Below are 16,362 nucleotides of genomic sequence, written 5' to 3' on the forward strand. Positions count from 1 at the left end.
AGCAGGGAATGCGCCTTGAAAAGTTCCCCTCCATGTTTTGCAATATTCCTGGGATGCAGCACGACGCAGGCAAGGTGAACAATGAAACCTAATTCGAGATCAAACCACGCGCCTGGAAATGCAGGGAAGAGATCCGAGAACGACCGGGTTGGCAACGGCAAATACACTCTGAGGAGATTCGCCAGATGCAAAAATGCTTCCAGGGCTCTTGATTCAACAGCCCAATCATCACCCCTTTTCTGCACCGTATGCACCATGTTCTGAACGCCAACGCTAAAACAAAACGGAAAAGGATCGATTAAAGAGACCCAATGCGCCCGCCAAATGTCACTGGCCGTTGCCGCCTTGGGCCAGGTCCAGGCCGTAGGCTTATGACACTCTCGAGCTCCTTGAGCATGTTTGAATTGGATTCGCGTTGTTCTCTGAGCGTGGCCTGCCGGACGCGGTCCTCTTGCATCTTGACCATGCGCTCCTCGCGACTCATGGTCGTCCTTTGCCTGGGCATCGCGATTGCTTCAAAGATCTCCTCGTCAGACTCGCTCGCTGATATACCCGAGCTGCTCGAGTGTTTGTGACCTGGCAGGGATGGCTCGCCATTGAGGGCGCGCAAAGCGTCGCTCGGTGTGCCATCCTCATCAACAGCAGTGAGTCCACCAAGACTCGGCACTGGAGAACGAAGTCCGCCGTTGGACGACGCTTGGGAGATGCGACGCTCTGCACGATCAATGTTGAGTGCGAGGGCTGCCTTGCCCGCTTCCCAAGCTTGCATCAACGACTTGAGATCTGCGCCAATCGAATCATACTGCGCCATTAGATGTGTACCCAGTTCGTTCACCTCTGACGATTCTTCCAGAGATTTGTTCGATTCCTCCCGTAGGATTTGCATCTTGGCCTGCAAACCGCGAATCCCGGACGAGAGAGCGCTAAGCTTTCGCACCTGAGTCCGCAGGCGCTCCTTATCTGGAGATAGAGTTGAAGCACGTTTGGGTTGGGGTGAAGGCATGGTAAACTCTGCCTTTTGTCAGCTCAAACCGTAGGCAGGCCTTCCAGACCAACTCACGCTCCTCTTCGCTCAAAATCTTATTGAACTTCTCGCACCACGTGCCAGACAATTCAGCAATATGCTTCATCGATTCCGTGGCAGTTCGCCATCGGTAAAAGTCGGACTTGTCTCCCTCCGCCTCGAGAGCAAGCAGCGAACACAGCAATATTCTCCGAAGGGAAATCAGACGGTATTGGAGGATGCGTAGTGCTTTCAATGTCTCGTCGTCTTCAAATTCACCTTCTGAATATCCAAGGAAAGCTTCTTGCATGTCTTGCGAGGTGATGTCATAAACGTCAAGATATCTTTCGAGATCGTCTGGCTCGACGAGCGAGCGCAGTGTGACGCATTCTTCCAAAAGCGCGGGCAGGGCAGCTGCGAAGGCATTCTTGAGGCTTCTCCGCAGCCTCGCGCAACGTCGGCTCTGACCCTTTTCATCTAATCTGGTAATTGGTGGCAGGGGGGTGCTCCTGTGCTCATGTCAGCGTGTACCTTGGCGCGCTCGGGCATGGGGCCGTCGTACAGCCTGTAGCCCCGAGAGACCAGTTCGACTTCTTGAATGAGCATGAGAGCCGAGGAACTGGCCGTGTCAAACGTCTGCAGATTGGCGACCAGCACCGACGCAGTGTTGATGGCGCGGTGCCTCAGGTGCTGCAGCCATTTTCGCGTTGCATGCGCATATGCAAATGTCAGTCCGACAGCAGTCGCAAAGACGGCGACCAACAGTCTACCCTTGCTGAAGCCTCCCCCTTCTTGATCGCGAGCCCACTGAATCAGACACACGGTCACAAAGGCTCCTACGCCAGTTGCGGTCGCGCCAGTGACATTGACCGACTCGACTTTGTAGTCCCCGGCCTGTTGTTGCCCATCAGCACCGGGTGCGGCGGGTATTTTGAAGGTGCCCTGGCCAGTAGTCTCGGTGAGCAGCTGGGAGGCTACAATGATGTAACGAAAATGTTCGAGAAAGCGCGCGTTATCCGCGCGGCCCAGCCTAGAGTTTATTACTCGCTGCGCCAAGGTCAGGATGCAATTGTCTTGCGAGTATGCGGATGGCGAGGGCGGAGACGTACGGAGCAGGCGCTATGGAGACGGTTGATTGAGCCGCTTGGAGGAAGCTTGAGAGGCTGCGGGAGTTTACCGCGGAGCTTTGAGTGCAGAGTGGACGGACCTCGGGGCGCAAAAGAGGGTGCCTCAGGAGCCTCATCTCCCGATATGTCCTTCCTCTCGCCCGTGTCGCTATCCTCAACGGAGGCGATCCAGCCCGGTTCGCGCTCGCCTGTTCCCTCGGCTGTGGGACGGGTTAGCAGGGCGAGGGCGAAGGTCGAGTGGGGACAAGGGAACTGGCCTTGGAGGTATGCCGCTAGGGGCGAGTCGTGGTAGATAATGTTGTCCATGAACAACAGGCTGTCATGCCGAGAGAGTTTGGCGGAACAGTGGCATTCGGCAGACGGGGAGAGGGCGCAAGGCGGGCAGCTGACCTGGAGTTGGGCGCGGCTACAGACAGAACGTTGGTACCATGGATGGATGGCAAAGGCGCGCGCGCAGTGAGTGGATGAACCTGACTGCGTGGAGGATGAGCAGCCAGGGGATGCCATGGAGGCAACCGAAGCGATCCTTGTGCCGCTCCCACCCCGGCTTTCCGTTCGCTCTCTTGCCAACTTCCCCTCATCAACAACACCTCTGTCGAGACTCGACGGCAGTCCCTGGCGCCCGCTCGGTACGCGACGCGCTTCTGTTCCGAGTCCTGTCCACGTCAGGCAGTCGTCGATTTCCCGACGGAGACTTTCCTCCATGTGTCTGGCGGATCTCTGCGGTCCGTTGGGTTGGGCGAGACATGCGGCGGCTACTTCGGCTTCAACGTCATCCATCGCCATTCAATGTCCAGGCAAATGCTCCGTCCTCTGATGGACACCTCGGCCAGCCACCGCCACAGACAAATGTCAAGTCGCATCCAGAGCCATGCCTTGGCGTGCTTCGCCGAGCATCTCAGCACGCCGCTTTGCCCTGCCAAGATGGTGACAGCGTTACGCCAAATCGAGAAGCAAACAAATGTGCTGCTCCAGCGTCTCTCTCGTGTCCTCAGCCCTGGTCACCATGCTCGGCCTCAAGCATCCCTGTGTGCTTCACGCGCGGCTTTGACGGACCCGCCATCTTCCTGAGCATTGCCTCTCCAGGGGTTTGGCTTTTGCAATGCTCGCATCCTTGTGACTACATGTACCATTTGGTTCAACAAGAAAAGCCCCTCACCCCAGTTTGTCCTCACTCGCAAACCTGCTCCCAGGCAGAAAGGAATTCAAACGGTGACTATTAGTGTTCGGTCTTTGGTTTCGTATGGCCCGCGGATTCGTTACCCCATACACGATTCTCGGAGACTCGGCTTCGTTCGCTTCCAGTGGACCACTGTGTTTGTTTTTTCTTCTTAATCCCAATCGTTCTTGTCATGTTTCTGCATGCACTTCTGAATCACTCTTGTTGCTTATTGGGTAAACACCCATCGAGCCCCAGAACAATGAATGAGCAGCAAACCAATACATATCGAGCCATGGTGTCCCAAATCGAGACGATGCTCCGCTCAGCACCCCAAAACTGGACTTCGTACTTGCCTTCGGCGAGGGCTCTCATGCAAGCCATGGACGCAGGTGCCCCCCTGGCTCTTAGTGATAGGACACACTTTGTGTTCGTTCTTCAAGAGCTTGGGTTTGTGGATGTGGATCGGGGTGGAGACACACATATCACGCGATGGTGTCATGGCCAATGGCTGGCTATGCTTTCACAGCGCCCAAACAGCGCAGCAGTGTTGAGAGGCAGGAAAAAGCATCTTTTACCTCAACATTGACCATTTGCTGATTGACTATCAGGGCTGGGGACTTACTGGCTGTATCGAGCGCAGCCATCGTTGGGGAGGATCCACGCCGAGGAAAGCAGTTCTTCGTCTGGAAGTAGCCTGGGTGCTGCGAGCACGGGAGATGCTCGCCTGCACGGAGCAAACTACGTCGAGGCCCGGGGTCAGCTGACGCCTGCGATTGACTACTTTTCGCGCGCCGTGCAAGCAGCCCATGCCGAAGGCTCCTTGACGGGAGAGCTGCTGGAAAAGGCTGGTGCTAGGTTTACTCGCAGGCCTAGTGCATTGGACTGACGGTGATTATGCAGGCTGCAGAAGCGTACATGAGCCTTGGGAATGTAACGTACAGTCGTCACAATCGACAGTATTTCGTCCAGGCCATATCATATCTGAGGACGGCGACGAACCTGCCTGGCCACAGATTACCAGAACACCTTCAACAGTAAGTAGACTAGCTGGGTGCTAGCATTGCTGACAGCTAAGCGGCATCAGGTATCTTGATGAATATGGACCGTTGGTAGAATAGGACGGAATGGCATTGTAGGAACGGCGAAATTGCTGGGGTTATGACAGCATTGGCCAATGGCGTCTGTACTTTCAAATCAAAGCAAATGCATCCCGCATCCCGAGCAAGCGTCGTGCCGCGTCAAAGTGCCCGTGACGGTGAATCGACTTTGTTGGTGAGGCGCGCAAGCCGGGATACCAGGGTCGCTGTCGCCCACCTCACCTCCCTCACGCAGCCCGCGCCGAACTCCACCACATGCCCCCACCCACCAACCACCACTGCATCAAGCTCAACTCAATCACAGCGTCCTTCCTCTTTGGAAAAGTCGCTGATTCACCCGCGCCCATCTCCCTCTTGTTGGCACCCGCGTCCAAGTCGATTCGACCTGCGTGCGCTGCGTCCACTCCACCACCCACCTCTGCGCGAATCGGAAGCCCTCTCCCATCTCCAAACGCGCTCGCTAGCTATCCTCTTGCAAGCTTTTGTCAGCAGCCATGCACGACGAGCGGGAGCTCACGACCGCTCCTATTGTGCAGGAAAGCGTCCAACACAATGCCCGTGTATGTCGAAAACGATACCAAGGAAACGGACACCCTGCTTACAAGTCGCTCTCAACTCGCAGGTACTTTCCAACATCCGGAACCTCACTGCATCACTCTTTGGCGTCGCCGCTGGGACTGTCGGCCTCGAGTCCTACCCCGGCTTCTTGTTTTATTTCTTCGGCTCCCTTCTGGTTTCGTTCTTGATACTTGTCCTCAAAGCCAAAGCACAACCGACCGAATACTTTTACAAACCACTGGGCGATCTCTGGATGGGCGAGATGTTTGGATCCCTCAGCAGCTTTGTGCTTACTTGGACACTGTTTTACGGATTGTTGCGTGCATAGTCTTCAAGGACAAAGTATAAAGCGACAAGTATAGCCAAGCATCTGTTTATCGGGAGATGGTTGCGACTCCGAGCCCGGCCCCGGTCACAAGACACGAGTTCGGCTTCCTGAGACAGTGGAGAATCCCTCAAGTCAAGCGTTACCGCAATAGCCGACCATGTTTAAAAAAACACCCAGAACTGGACCCACCCCCCCTCCAAACCAGTCTGAACTGTAGCAGCGACCATAGCCAAGACTCGATGTCGCGCTCAAGGACAAATTATCAGGCATATCACCGCTCGCCTCATTCGTTCAAATCAGATCTGATGTTCCAAATTATACTGCACTGGACCTTGCATTCTGCGGGTAGGGATCAAACACTGGGGATAGGATGCATCGACTGGTTCCAAGAAGACTGGAAATGGCATTTTCACATGCCACTCTCGCGATTGATCAATTTCATCCGGCGCTTGTCTCATCCCTACTGACTGAACAAGACGTCTGATGGCCACAGACGACAGTAGGACAGGCAGTGTAGATATTTGGGTATGCTAGCAGCATTAGCAGGCGTCATGGCTGGCACAATTCGCCACAGGCATTGTTAGAAGGGCTCTGAAATTTTCTTGGGCGTCTGTGGCGCCGAATGCGATGCCGACTCCATTACCATGCGGCAAGATTAATGTGCTCATGCCTGAAGCCACAATGATCAATATGTTCTGTTGAATGTTACTTTGCGCTGGAAGGTGAAGGCCAGACATGGAGCATTGCGTGCCAAGGAAACACGTCGGCGACCGGAGCATGTAAACACCGACCCCGCGCCGATTGGATCAGGCACGCCAATGCTTTCCTTCTGCGTCGTTGGTCTGGCGTATCCACACGCCAGCAACCATCGGCCATGTCCCAAGAAGTGCCCTGTCCGCTGCCCCAGGTCCAAGAGGCTCTCAGTCCATATATTCGTCCTCGCCATGAAACCCTCCGAATCCGCAAAATCCTCGCACAACAGTTCCAGGCGCAATTTCCGGCCACCGACCAGCTGCTGAATCCGCTCAGCATCCCATTTCCGCCACCGCACCCTGTTGACCACCAGCTCCCACCTGAATACACAGGTTTACGCAAGGCATATTTTGAAGCTGTACATTCTAATCAAGCAGCCCAAAAGCGCTGCGATGATGTCCAAAGTGAACTGCAAGAGCTCCGAACGTTGCAAATAATAACCAGGGCCCAGCGCAACCATTCCGAGAGCAATGCGTCAGAAGAAAGACAAAATGGGGCACAAGCTTACGCTGTCCTGATCGAAAAACGTCGAAGACAAAAGGAGTTGCAAACCCTCCTCTATGCCCTTGACCGCATGGATGACACAGAACCAAATCCTCTTCGCCGCGATCTGTTTGAGTGGCTTGATGAGAAGCTGGGAGAAGCGCCTATCCCCCCGCCTGAAATTGGTGGAGATCCTGAAGGCATCTCAGAGTCGAGCAATGGAGTCCAGGACAAAGCGATGCTCCTCAAAAAGGAAGTGTTGGCGGCCAAAAAGAGCCTCGACGCCGAGAGTGCTCTCCAGGCCGAGGCGAGACGAAGACTGGCAGATGCGCCGAGTCCAGATGTCGAGATTCAAGTGTTTGCACTCCGTGTCGCGCGGGATGAGTTGATTGCCTGGATCGAAGGCGAGCTGGCAAAGTTGGCGCAGCTGGAGGAGCAAAATCAGCTGAGTGTGGATGATCGAACTCCAACGAAGCATGCCCGGCACGAAAGTCTAGACGGAAGAGGAAAGAGAGGCAGTGAAACCATCTCAACCCAGGATCAAGTACAAGTGTTGTATGAACGATACGTTGCGGCCCGCAGTGCTTTGATCAGTGTTATCGAGACTGTCACGGCCTTATCAAAGGAAATCGTCCTGCCGTCATCAACGCCTTCGGAGAAGAATCTTCCCATGTCTACCCCCCCTGCTGAAGCAAAGGAAAATCGACTGCCTCCGTCCGACGTCCTACCCTATGTGCATACGCTGCTTCGCGCCGCCCGCGATGAACGAGCTCTTCTTCAGCAGACATCCTATGTACGCAGCCTACTCTCACAGAAGCGAGAGGAGGCACAACGCATAATTCACAAGCTCGCAAGCGAGAGCCACCTGGTCCCGCAAGACACAGAAACAGCACTTGCTTGGGCTGATGCATCAAGGCAAGCTGCCATCAAATCAGAAGAGGAGGTAATGCAGAGCATAGAAGCAGGCGCGGCAAACATTGAAGGTGCCAAGAAAATCGTGGAAGAGCTGGATGAGCGCAAGCTGGCTTTCGAAAGGCTCAGCTCGATGCTGCTGTCGCTGAAGAATCTCGTCGACGATACTACCTAGTCATTGGCGGCAACATCCGGTTTGCTTGGCTGTGTCAATATTCAATGGTCGCTTCCATCGACTTCCGCCTTGACTGTTGCGACACAAGACTCTTCTTCCTACGAATGCTCCACCCATGCCCACGAAGGTTTTCTTGAAAATCATTTTCTTTCCGGCTATCATCCTAAACCGAGTACAGCGGACGTCGTCAAAACTATACCAGAAGGCCGGTTAGCGACAGGACCAATGACGTTATCAGGATTGAGCCATAGCACAATTATCTTCCTGATCCATGGTGTCTGATTTCCGTCGCCATGCGTCCCCAGCCTAATCGGAAATTCGGAGCGGCAACTCGCCAGGAACATGGATTAATCAACATAACATAGATTCATCGTTTGCCTTGCCCTGTACCCTCCTCCCACCGGAGTTCAGCATCAGCGAGTGGTAAAATTTTCTTTTTTTTTTTTTTTTCCCCCTTTACTTCTAGTCAGGTAACTAGATAAAAAGTCTAGCTTCTAACTCTTGATACCCAGTCTCTGGTGTCAAATCTATATATATGTAAGAGGTTATGCCTCAGTAAGGGTGGTAGTAAGGGGATTTTAACTACCTTAGTAGCTGGGCTACATCAAAGGGCTAAAATTAACATAATCTCCCATCATTCTCCCATCCTGCTCTCGTTTTCTCTCTCTGAATGTTATTGACGCTGAACACCGGCCTGAGAGTACGGGATCACACGCCGCAATGTCTGTTTTTGGTCCGCCCAAAGAGCCTTGCTACCATCATGGGCCCAGTTTGAAAATGATGGCATGTCAATGTTGCCAGTACTTCTTGGCGCTTACTGCCGATCCAAGCCATCTGTCTTGGCGCCCTTAACGTCCCGCGCGACCGGGCTATGTTTAATGGCTGCGCGGACGAGAGGTAACCAAGAAGCCCCGTGCCTCGGTGCACCAGTTTCCTTTCTTTCCCTCCTTTCCCGAATGTCTCTTCCGCCTTCTTCGCCAGCTGTCTACACACACACACAGTTTCGCGTATGACTTACACAAAGAACAAGACGGAAGGCAATTTCGTCCGGACCGCAACTGCCGCCCCACTCTAAGCGAGTCTAACACAAGTTGTAGTTTGGATGAAGTGCGCGTCATTGGCGGCTCAGTCTAGGCATCGTGCTCTGTTGCCTCGAAATCTTGGCACATGACAGTCGATGTTCGAAGGGGGCTCAGCTTTGAAAAAGCGTCGACCAAAGACTTTGCAGCCAAAAGATCCAGGCGTGCGGGCATGAGGCCGGGTTAAGGTTACATCTCACATGGGGTGAAACGAGCTCGCTCCAGGCTCGACGGCAGCAGGGAGGAGCAGGCAAACGCCCTTTCGGTTCCTCCAGGAAGTGGGCATATACTTTCGGCATCCGTCCGGGGCGCACAGCCCAGGGAAACAGCGGGAAGGAAGATAGATATGGTGGGGTAGAGATGCATTCACGCTTTCCGCTGCGGACGATCGAAGATTGCTGACTCCAGTGTCACGGCAGGGACGTGGATGTGAAATTTGGAAAGAAGAAGAGAGCAAGGCTTGTTTGATGGGTCATGCAAGATGCTCAGCTGACAAAGGCATTTGGACATGACGTGGAGTTCCGTGCTGCAGGCGGTGCAGATACAGCCTGGACTGCAAGGCAAAGGCATGGTGGAGTCCAGAAGACAGCGATCCTTTTGCTTGATCGGCGCACGGCGGCCACGATGGAGGGAGCGCATCATGAAGCAAACGACTTTGCCATGCTGAGAAGGAAGAGAGACGGCATGACATGACGGGACATGTCGGGTCCATGGCACCAAGTGGTCTGGAATTCTAATGCACAAGTCCGGGAACCGCCACGAAGATCGTCATGCGGGCCCGCATCAAGGTCCCTTTGGCTTCATCCACCCATGCTTGCAAGGCGCGGCAGGCAATTGCATGTTTGGGTCGAGGTGTCACCATCACAGATGCAATCTCCTCTGAAAAGCGATTCGGGGCTTTGGGATCTAAAAGCGGGTGCGGGACGGGCCAAGATGGCCAGCTACTAGGGTCAAGGGAACTACTCCTCATGGGTTCGCCGAAATGCTTAGTTGTCGACCGACAGACAGACCAATTGCTTGTGTTCATGATGGTGGGCAGCGTGCAGCGCCATCCACCACCACCGCCTTTCTTCTTGGACTTTCATGTTCCATTTCTGCTTTTAACTTCCACTCGGACGCCTTAATGGCGTTCCAAAACCTTGATATCTTTGCACGTATTCATGTTTCAGAATCAGACACATAGTTCCAGCCTCGAGGTGTTATTACGGACGTCGACACAACGGCCAACTGGCGCCGCATCGTTGCGACATCCTTGGCAATGGTTGCAAATTGAACTCGTCGTCCTCTATCTGATAAGACAGACAACGCCTTCTGCGCACACCCATCTTCGTATCTTCGTCTCCTCCCCAACGCCATGTTTGACCGACGATGCTTCGCCATTCCCGTCTTTCGGCCGCAGTGCATCCTCCTCTCGACTCGACCCGCATCCATCACATGGCCATGCTCTTAACCTTCTACAGTCCCCTCTCGAAGATCAAACAAATCACCTCTCTTGTCGCGCACCGTTGCTCCGCTTGGCATCACGATTTCTTAGCCGGATGGGTGAGAAACTATTCTTGGCACACTTATTTGACAATATGTCTCCAGCCAATTGCGGTGGGTGTTGACTGTACATTAGTCGCTCTCGTGCCCAACTGTCCTGCGTTCCCCAACCCTTTCAAAGGCGTTGCCCAACCCAACAGCTATCCTACCGCAGCCACCCGAGACAACAGCTGAGCGTCCACTGATCTTGCCCCACCACAAGCTCCACCTACGTTGCTATTTTGGAGTTTTGTCTCTCCGGCGAAGGCGGCGGCCGCGACGGTGGTGAACTTGAATGGACACTTACTTGCCTGAGCCATTGATTATCAGGGTTGCCGTGTCGACGCCGCGCCACTCCGTCTACACGTTTTTTTTTTTTTTTTTTTTTTGTTGCTGGCGAGCATGGAAAGAGCAAGGGAACTTTTCTGTCTGTTCTTCAAAGTTTCGGATCCCATGGGCCTTTGGCGCACCGGCACCCACCACCACCTCCTCTTTCCCTCTCCGCAGTGTGTGTGTGTGTGTGTGTGTGTTGTGCGGAAATGCTCGCGGTTGAGCTTCTACCCCATGTCGCGTTCGAGCATGACCGCATGGAGGGACTCCGCAGTCGTTGATTAGGGGGCCATGCTGTAGCGCCTTGTGTGATTTCCGACCCGATCTGGCGCATCGATTCCTATCTGGGAGCAGTGCCGCGCGCGCCCATCTCAGCTGGCGCGAGTTCCATGCAAGTGGTATGTCGGTTCCTTGATGAGGTGAACTGGCGCTGCAGGCGCCAAACCCAATCTCGCGGTTGCATCTAGCGCGCCTATCCATTCGTACATCAACTTGATAAAGAAACGCTAATCTTGAAAAACGTGGATACCAATACTGATATAGGACAATAGTCCAATCTGACGGCTTAAACGAGATAGAAGTAATATTGTCCCATTCCCCATCATCGCGGATGAAGGCTTGACAATACTAAACCAAGTTTTCTCCTTCCACATGACAATGCCAAACCTTGGTCAAATTCTCGGAGGACCAGAATAGGAATGACACTCGGACTTTCGGTGCATTTGGATGGAGGGTGTTAAGCCACACTCAACGGCTAATGCGCTAGGGGTGGACATCACAATCTCAGTGAGATAAATCGAAGCTTGCAAAACAGAGAGCGCATCAACGCGCCTCCGTCGAAATGATTGAGCAAATTCTCTCTCGTCAATGCAATCTCCAACCATCTATCATACACTCCCATCCCGACTGACACCACTGCTGGCGCCATCGGCGTCATCTGCGTCCCCAGCCGCAGCTACGGCCATGCCACCCCATGCCAGCGAGCCCTGCCCGACTCGAAAGACGTCGGCGCACCACTCTTCGAAGACGCCCGGCTCCCACAGCTCGTCTGCCCGGCTCTTGCCCTTTGCCACGCCGAAGCCGCTCTTGGTCGATGCCTTGCCATCGCTCTGGACCCTGTCCCAAAAGGTCTCGTAGTTGGCGACAATCTGTTCGACGACGGCTGCGACGAGCGTCTCTCGCGTGCGGCTGTCGTCGATGTATTCTTCGAGTTTGCGGCGCAAGAGCGCGACCTCCTTTTCCGCTGCTTTTTGCACCTCATCCAGGGCTTCAGTGGCTGCGAATCCCTTCTTGCCTATCTTGTCGGGTGCGATAGCGGAGGTAACGCGGCCTGCCCAACTGTTGGTAAACTCGCCGATGACAGAACGCAGTCGCCCGTCGAGATCGGACTTTGCGTCTAGCATGTTCTCGACGACGCGTGGGACCAGTCCCATGCTGACGAGGCGACCCCAATTCCGCGGATTGAAGAGGCCGCCTCGCTCACGGAGCTCCCAGAAGGTGTTTGTGACGGAGAAAAAGTCGATGCTGATATCTGTGCTGAGGTACTCAATGTCGAAAGCAACAATTTGCTGCTTGAGAAGGAGAAGGTGGCGGATCAGGAAGAGTTGGGCGTCGGTGGGGGTAGAGCGGGTGCTGATTTGTTGGGAGGCGTGATGCAGTGACATGGTAGTTTGGTGCACGATTTGATGTGCAAGGTCATCAAAGACTTTGGACTGAGAGATGATTAGCTTCAGTGAATGGCACATTGGAAAGACTTCTTACATTAACAAGGCGATATATCTTGCTCAGCAGCCATATGGCTTTGCGCAGAGTAGGGTACCAATCCTTGAACGCGGCTTCGGCGTTGAATGCCCACCGAGTGTCTGTCTCATCCTCTTGCCCGGATGGGACGAGGGGACCATTTTGACCTTTTTTGCCAGACAATGCCGGTCCTTCTCTTTTGGGCTCTGAGCCACGCCGGCTCTGTATTGGCCATTCGAGATCTTCAGGCTTTGGCTTGTAATACTCTATATCATCACGCATGATTGTCAGCGAGAGGAAGACAAGTCTTGTCTGTGCGTCCTCAAGCGCTGGTTGGATTAAAGAAGCAAAGTCGAGTCTGACGGCTGGACTGGATTCGATCTCTTCCTCTTCTTCTTCCATGTAACGAGACTGGATGAGGGAACACAACTCGCAAAGTTTGACAAGCTGGGTTTCGTGAATCGTCCGCGGTCGTAGATAGTCGTAGAATGGCTCCATGATGCCCTCGAGAAAGTCGTAGACACCTCCTTCACCCTCAAACCACTCGCTCCACAGGTCGTACTCGTCAAAACAAATGCCGCGTATGTAACTGATGCCGCTCCTTGCAAAAGTAACCAGATCTTTGGAGGAACTCGGCGCTAACGAAATTTCGTGCATCTTTTTGGCGATGAGGGGTAAAGTAAGCCTGCCTCGGGTTGCCGAATAGCTTTGATAAAGCTCGTTCATCAGACTTTGATATTCAGGTTCCGCATCGGGTTCCGCGTCTGCCGGTAGTACTGCGCGCTTTTGAATCTCCAAGCCAAGCTCTTTGAGCTCCGCCGCGCCGACACGGAATTTGGCGTACAGCAATGCAGACATGGTCGTATCGTTCAATTGCCTGTCTGCTATTCGCTTTGATACATCTGCAGCTATCTCGCGGAGGGTGTTGGTGAAATGGACTCGGATAAGAGTGAGTGCTCGAGTAAGGAGCAGCTTGTACCGGGACCCGTATGTTGAAGATTCGCTGTGCTTGGGCTACGGCCGTCAGTTTTTGCCATGAATGTGATAATGACCAATGACGTACATGTGTTTGCATGTAGTCGATGCAACTGTCCAGATTTATTAGCATCTCCTTGAAAGCGTCTCCGCGTACAAAGTTGCCGGCTCCAGGCGCGTTCAATCTCCGCGTTGTGGGCTCGAGGTAGGCGTAGTACTGCAGGTTCTCCGCCATGTCGTCGGCAAGCTTGGTGATGCGCTTCTGATCAGCTATCAGGCCTTCGCATTGCTTCTGGAATGTTGTCGTTTGCGCCGCGACAGCCTTGAACGAGTCGGAGAGCGAGGAAAGGAGGTCAAGCGCAGCATTTGTACTTTCGAGGAGCGAGTCGAGGTGTCTGTGGGAAAGATGGAGCTGATCTCGATACAGCCTATTTCATCGACAACAAAATCAGCGCACGGCAAAGGCACAGGGCTCAATCACAAGAGGACGTACTGGTACTCGCCATGACTCGCGTCGAGCAGGTCGTCACTAATTGTGTGGTACCATGAATCAAAATCCACATCGGTCCTCAGAAGCTCCTTTGACCTCGTCTTCAATTTGCGCTTTTCCAGTTCTTGCTGGCGCTCCTTTGCGACGTGGGCCCTGGCAACATCGTAGAAATCGCTAAACGACTTAGCCCGGCGCGCGACTTGGGCTTTTGGGGGACCTTTGGCTCGTTCAGGCTCCTCTAGGATTTCGAGGATAGCTTCTACGGGGTCGTCAGCCTGGTTGCTCTCCTGTGGGCACAAGAATCAATACCATGGACAGCTCATGACGCACCTAGGCGAGGCAGACGGTGGGCTTACGTTGGGCTGCTTGAGGAGCGAGACGCGGCGCCTGTGGCCTGGCTTTGGTCTCTCGGGCTGGGCGTAGTGCTCTGGTACGACGGCGCTGATCCAGGCATCCTCGTACATGGCGGGAGTAGAGGTGGAGGGGCGCGGGTGAACTGTTGGTGATAGTATGCGAAGCTGGCCTCTCCCGCGGCGGAGCTCGAGGCCGCCGGAGCGGAATTTGAGCACAGGCCAAGTCCGCCGACTAGAGCCCTGAGCTAAATTATTCCCAAGTCATGACTTCATCCACTCGACTGCCACCTCTACTCTCACCTTTCGCCGCTTTTCCGCGTAAGACCATGTCGCGTGTCTGACATCTTTCCATCACTTGTGCCTCATCCAGTCAAAGTCTTTCGCGCCCCATCCACAGCATGATTCCCTCGCGCAGTCTCCGCCAATCTTCGCGGCGCATTAACAAGGCCGCCGCTGCGACTCGCATCCCGCGCGGAAAGCTCAACGCCACCGCGAAGAATAGCGCTGCTGCTTCAGCTGTTTCCTCCCAGAATGCGCCGGCAAAGCCCGCTCGCATCCCTGGCTGGATGGTCATCTTTTTTGGCCTAGGGTCTGCAGCTGCCTTCTATCAATACTCGGCCGGCAATACGATTCGTCGCAAAGTGTATGCCGACGAGCCTGAGAAGCCGGAGGTTGAGCTCACCTTTGAAAAACGTCTCAAGAAGGGCACCACCAAGGAAGAGAACCGAGACATTCTCAGCTCTCAGCATCTCCAAGTAAAGCGAAGCTGGGAAAGTCCTGGAGTATACGCCTGGGGGTCCAACAGTGGCAAGGTTGTTGCCCCCGATTCGGACGAACAGTACATCAAGACCCCGCGCCGGATACCATTCTTTGACGGACTCCTCCTTCGAGATTTGAAGTTGGATCGCTATTTTGGTGCTGCCATCAACGAGAATGGCGATCTTCTGCAATGGGGGACGGGTTATGACAAGGACAACGCTCAACCGGCCGCTACTCTAAGAGGCAAGAACCTCAAATCTCTCGTCCTGTCCAAAGATCGCATCTTTGGTCTCAGCTCAAATGGAAAGGTGTATTCCGTGCCAGTGTCAAAGTCAGAGCAGGAAGCAGGCTCCAAACCCGCCGAGGGTTCGTGGATTCCTTTCTGGTCGTGGCGGAGCCCAATCTCCTACCGCAAGATTGAGCCTAAGGACATGGGTTTTGGAGAGAAGATTACAGACATTGCCGGTGGGCAAGAGCATCTTCTCATGCTGACGTCGAAAGGCCGAGTCTTTTCTGCCGCCGCCTCCGCTCTCGACTACCCTTCGAAAGGTCAGCTCGGAGTGCCAGGTCTGTCCTGGAGCAACCGACCTGAAGGTTCCTATGACCAACCTCACGAACTCACAACCCTTCGCGGGTTCGAAATTGCTAAGATTGCTGCCGGCGACTTCCATAGTTTGGTAGCAGATCGAGACGGCCGAGTCTTCAGCTTTGGCGACAACAGCATGGGCCAGCTGGGCTTTGACTACGACCCCGACGCGGGCAACATCGATGCCCCATCCCTACTCCCCTTCCACAACCTGTACCGGGGTTCGGGTCTGCAGCCACGCGTGACAGGGCTTGCGGCTGGCGGTAACAACTCCTACTTCACCGTCGACGCGACCCGCGTCAGCAACCCTGGAAGCGAAAACGAAGAAGCCTCCATCGCACGGCGCAACCTAGGCCGCGTGACGGCCGACACCTGGGCCTGCGGCCAGGGCATCTGGGGCCAGCTAGGCAACGGACGATGGACGCACCTTCAAGGCACACCGACCAAGATCCCTTCGCTCTCCGGCCTCTTCGAGTTCGACGAGATCACAAACAAAGTAGTCCCCATCCGGCTCGCCAACCTTTCCGTTGGCGCAAACCACGTGGCGGCCGTCATGAGCAACATTGCGCAGCTGTCAGCGGGCACCGTCGCCGGCGCGTCCAAAAAGGACACGTACACGGAGAACGAGACCAACTGGGGCGCCGACATTGTCTTCTTCGGTAAGAACGAGAGCTACCAGATCGGCACCGGCAAGCGCAACAATGTGTCGCAGCCGACGTATATCCAGCCGCTTGACCAGCTGGCTGAGCGCAAGGTCAGGGGTAAGGAGGAGCACCGCTTCCAGATTACGCCCAAGAAGAAGGTCAAGATCGGCGGCCGCTGGGTCGAGATGGAGCAGCGTGTACAGTGTGGCAGGGAGGTGACGGCGGTGTATTCGGGCGTGTAAGCAAGAGGTATATGAAGGCTAGGAATTACAACTACCCACAGCAGA

At 54.4% G+C, this 16,362-nt stretch overlaps 6 protein-coding genes across 6 annotated transcripts; 4 read left to right on the forward strand and 2 right to left on the reverse strand.

Annotated features, from left to right (window-relative positions):
• Positions 1-281: 281 nt before the first annotated feature.
• IWZ02DRAFT_511944 (Mysoin-binding motif of peroxisomes-domain-containing protein) lies at positions 282-2,436 on the reverse strand (the record flags this gene model as incomplete). The annotated part of the gene is made up of 5 exons (XM_066770548.1): positions 282-1,011; positions 1,061-1,512; positions 1,566-2,050; positions 2,113-2,278; positions 2,384-2,436. The coding sequence occupies 5 exons, from the start codon at positions 2,434-2,436 to the stop codon at positions 299-301; spliced, it is 1,869 nt and encodes a 622-aa protein (XP_066626401.1). The 3' UTR covers positions 282-298.
• Positions 2,437-3,199: 763 nt separating this feature from the next.
• Positions 3,200-4,552, forward strand: IWZ02DRAFT_139260 (uncharacterized protein). The gene is made up of 4 exons (XM_066761728.1): positions 3,200-3,846; positions 3,901-4,136; positions 4,193-4,326; positions 4,377-4,552. Exons 1-4 carry the CDS (start codon positions 3,483-3,485, stop codon positions 4,408-4,410), a joined length of 768 nt encoding a protein of 255 aa, XP_066626402.1. The 5' UTR covers positions 3,200-3,482; the 3' UTR covers positions 4,411-4,552.
• Positions 4,553-4,883: 331 nt separating this feature from the next.
• IWZ02DRAFT_467712 (Rab5-interacting protein-domain-containing protein) lies at positions 4,884-5,275 on the forward strand (the record flags this gene model as incomplete). Its single annotated transcript, XM_066768580.1, has 2 exons — positions 4,884-4,949; positions 5,012-5,275. 2 exons carry the CDS (start codon positions 4,884-4,886, stop codon positions 5,273-5,275), a joined length of 330 nt encoding a protein of 109 aa, XP_066626403.1.
• Positions 5,276-6,129: 854 nt separating this feature from the next.
• Positions 6,130-8,035, forward strand: IWZ02DRAFT_139395 (uncharacterized protein). The gene has a single exon (XM_066761730.1). The coding sequence runs from the start codon at positions 6,150-6,152 to the stop codon at positions 7,596-7,598; it is 1,449 nt and encodes a 482-aa protein (XP_066626404.1). The 5' UTR covers positions 6,130-6,149; the 3' UTR covers positions 7,599-8,035.
• A 3,176-nt stretch (positions 8,036-11,211) lies between these two features.
• Positions 11,212-14,283, reverse strand: IWZ02DRAFT_139365 (Sec34-like family-domain-containing protein). Its single transcript, XM_066761729.1, has 5 exons — positions 14,090-14,283; positions 13,737-14,020; positions 13,332-13,671; positions 12,290-13,282; positions 11,212-12,240 (listed from the first exon to the last, which is right to left on the reverse strand). The coding sequence occupies exons 1-5, from the start codon at positions 14,195-14,197 to the stop codon at positions 11,416-11,418; spliced, it is 2,550 nt and encodes an 849-aa protein (XP_066626405.1). The 5' UTR covers positions 14,198-14,283; the 3' UTR covers positions 11,212-11,415.
• Positions 14,284-14,652: 369 nt separating this feature from the next.
• On the forward strand, positions 14,653-16,317 carry IWZ02DRAFT_467714 (regulator of chromosome condensation 1/beta-lactamase-inhibitor protein II; the record flags this gene model as incomplete). The annotated part of the gene is made up of 1 exon (XM_066768581.1): positions 14,653-16,317. The coding sequence occupies one exon, from the start codon at positions 14,653-14,655 to the stop codon at positions 16,315-16,317; it is 1,665 nt and encodes a 554-aa protein (XP_066626406.1).
• Between the last annotated feature and the right edge of the window lie 45 nt (positions 16,318-16,362).

This window comes from Phyllosticta citriasiana (assembly GCF_038021145.1).
Source record: "Phyllosticta citriasiana strain CBS 120426 chromosome Unknown IWZ02scaffold_2, whole genome shotgun sequence".
NCBI lineage: Eukaryota > Fungi > Ascomycota > Dothideomycetes > Botryosphaeriales > Phyllostictaceae > Phyllosticta > Phyllosticta citriasiana.

What these genes read in the sequence shown, in the direction of transcription:
- IWZ02DRAFT_139395 (XM_066761730.1), top strand. Translation starts at nt 6,150, where the DNA reads ATGTCCCAAGAAGTGCCCTGTCCGCTGCCCCAGGTCCAAGAGGCTCTC.
- IWZ02DRAFT_139260 (XM_066761728.1), top strand. Translation starts at nt 3,483, where the DNA reads ATGTTTCTGCATGCACTTCTGAATCACTCTTGTTGCTTATTGGGTAAA. An exon ending in CAGCGCAGCAGTGTTGAGAG is followed by an intron (nt 3,847 to 3,900) that starts GCAGGAAAAAGC and finishes ATTGACTATCAG; the next exon opens with GGCTGGGGACTTACTGGCTG. An exon ending in TTACCAGAACACCTTCAACA is followed by an intron (nt 4,327 to 4,376) that starts GTAAGTAGACTA and finishes AAGCGGCATCAG; the next exon opens with GTATCTTGATGAATATGGAC.
- IWZ02DRAFT_139365 (XM_066761729.1), bottom strand. Translation starts at nt 14,197, where the DNA reads ATGTACGAGGATGCCTGGATCAGCGCCGTCGTACCAGAGCACTACGCC. An exon ending in CGCTCCTCAAGCAGCCCAAC is followed by an intron (nt 14,021 to 14,089) that starts GTAAGCCCACCG and finishes TTGTGCCCACAG; the next exon opens with GAGAGCAACCAGGCTGACGA. An exon ending in AGATATATCGCCTTGTTAAT is followed by an intron (nt 12,241 to 12,289) that starts GTAAGAAGTCTT and finishes ATCATCTCTCAG; the next exon opens with TCCAAAGTCTTTGATGACCT.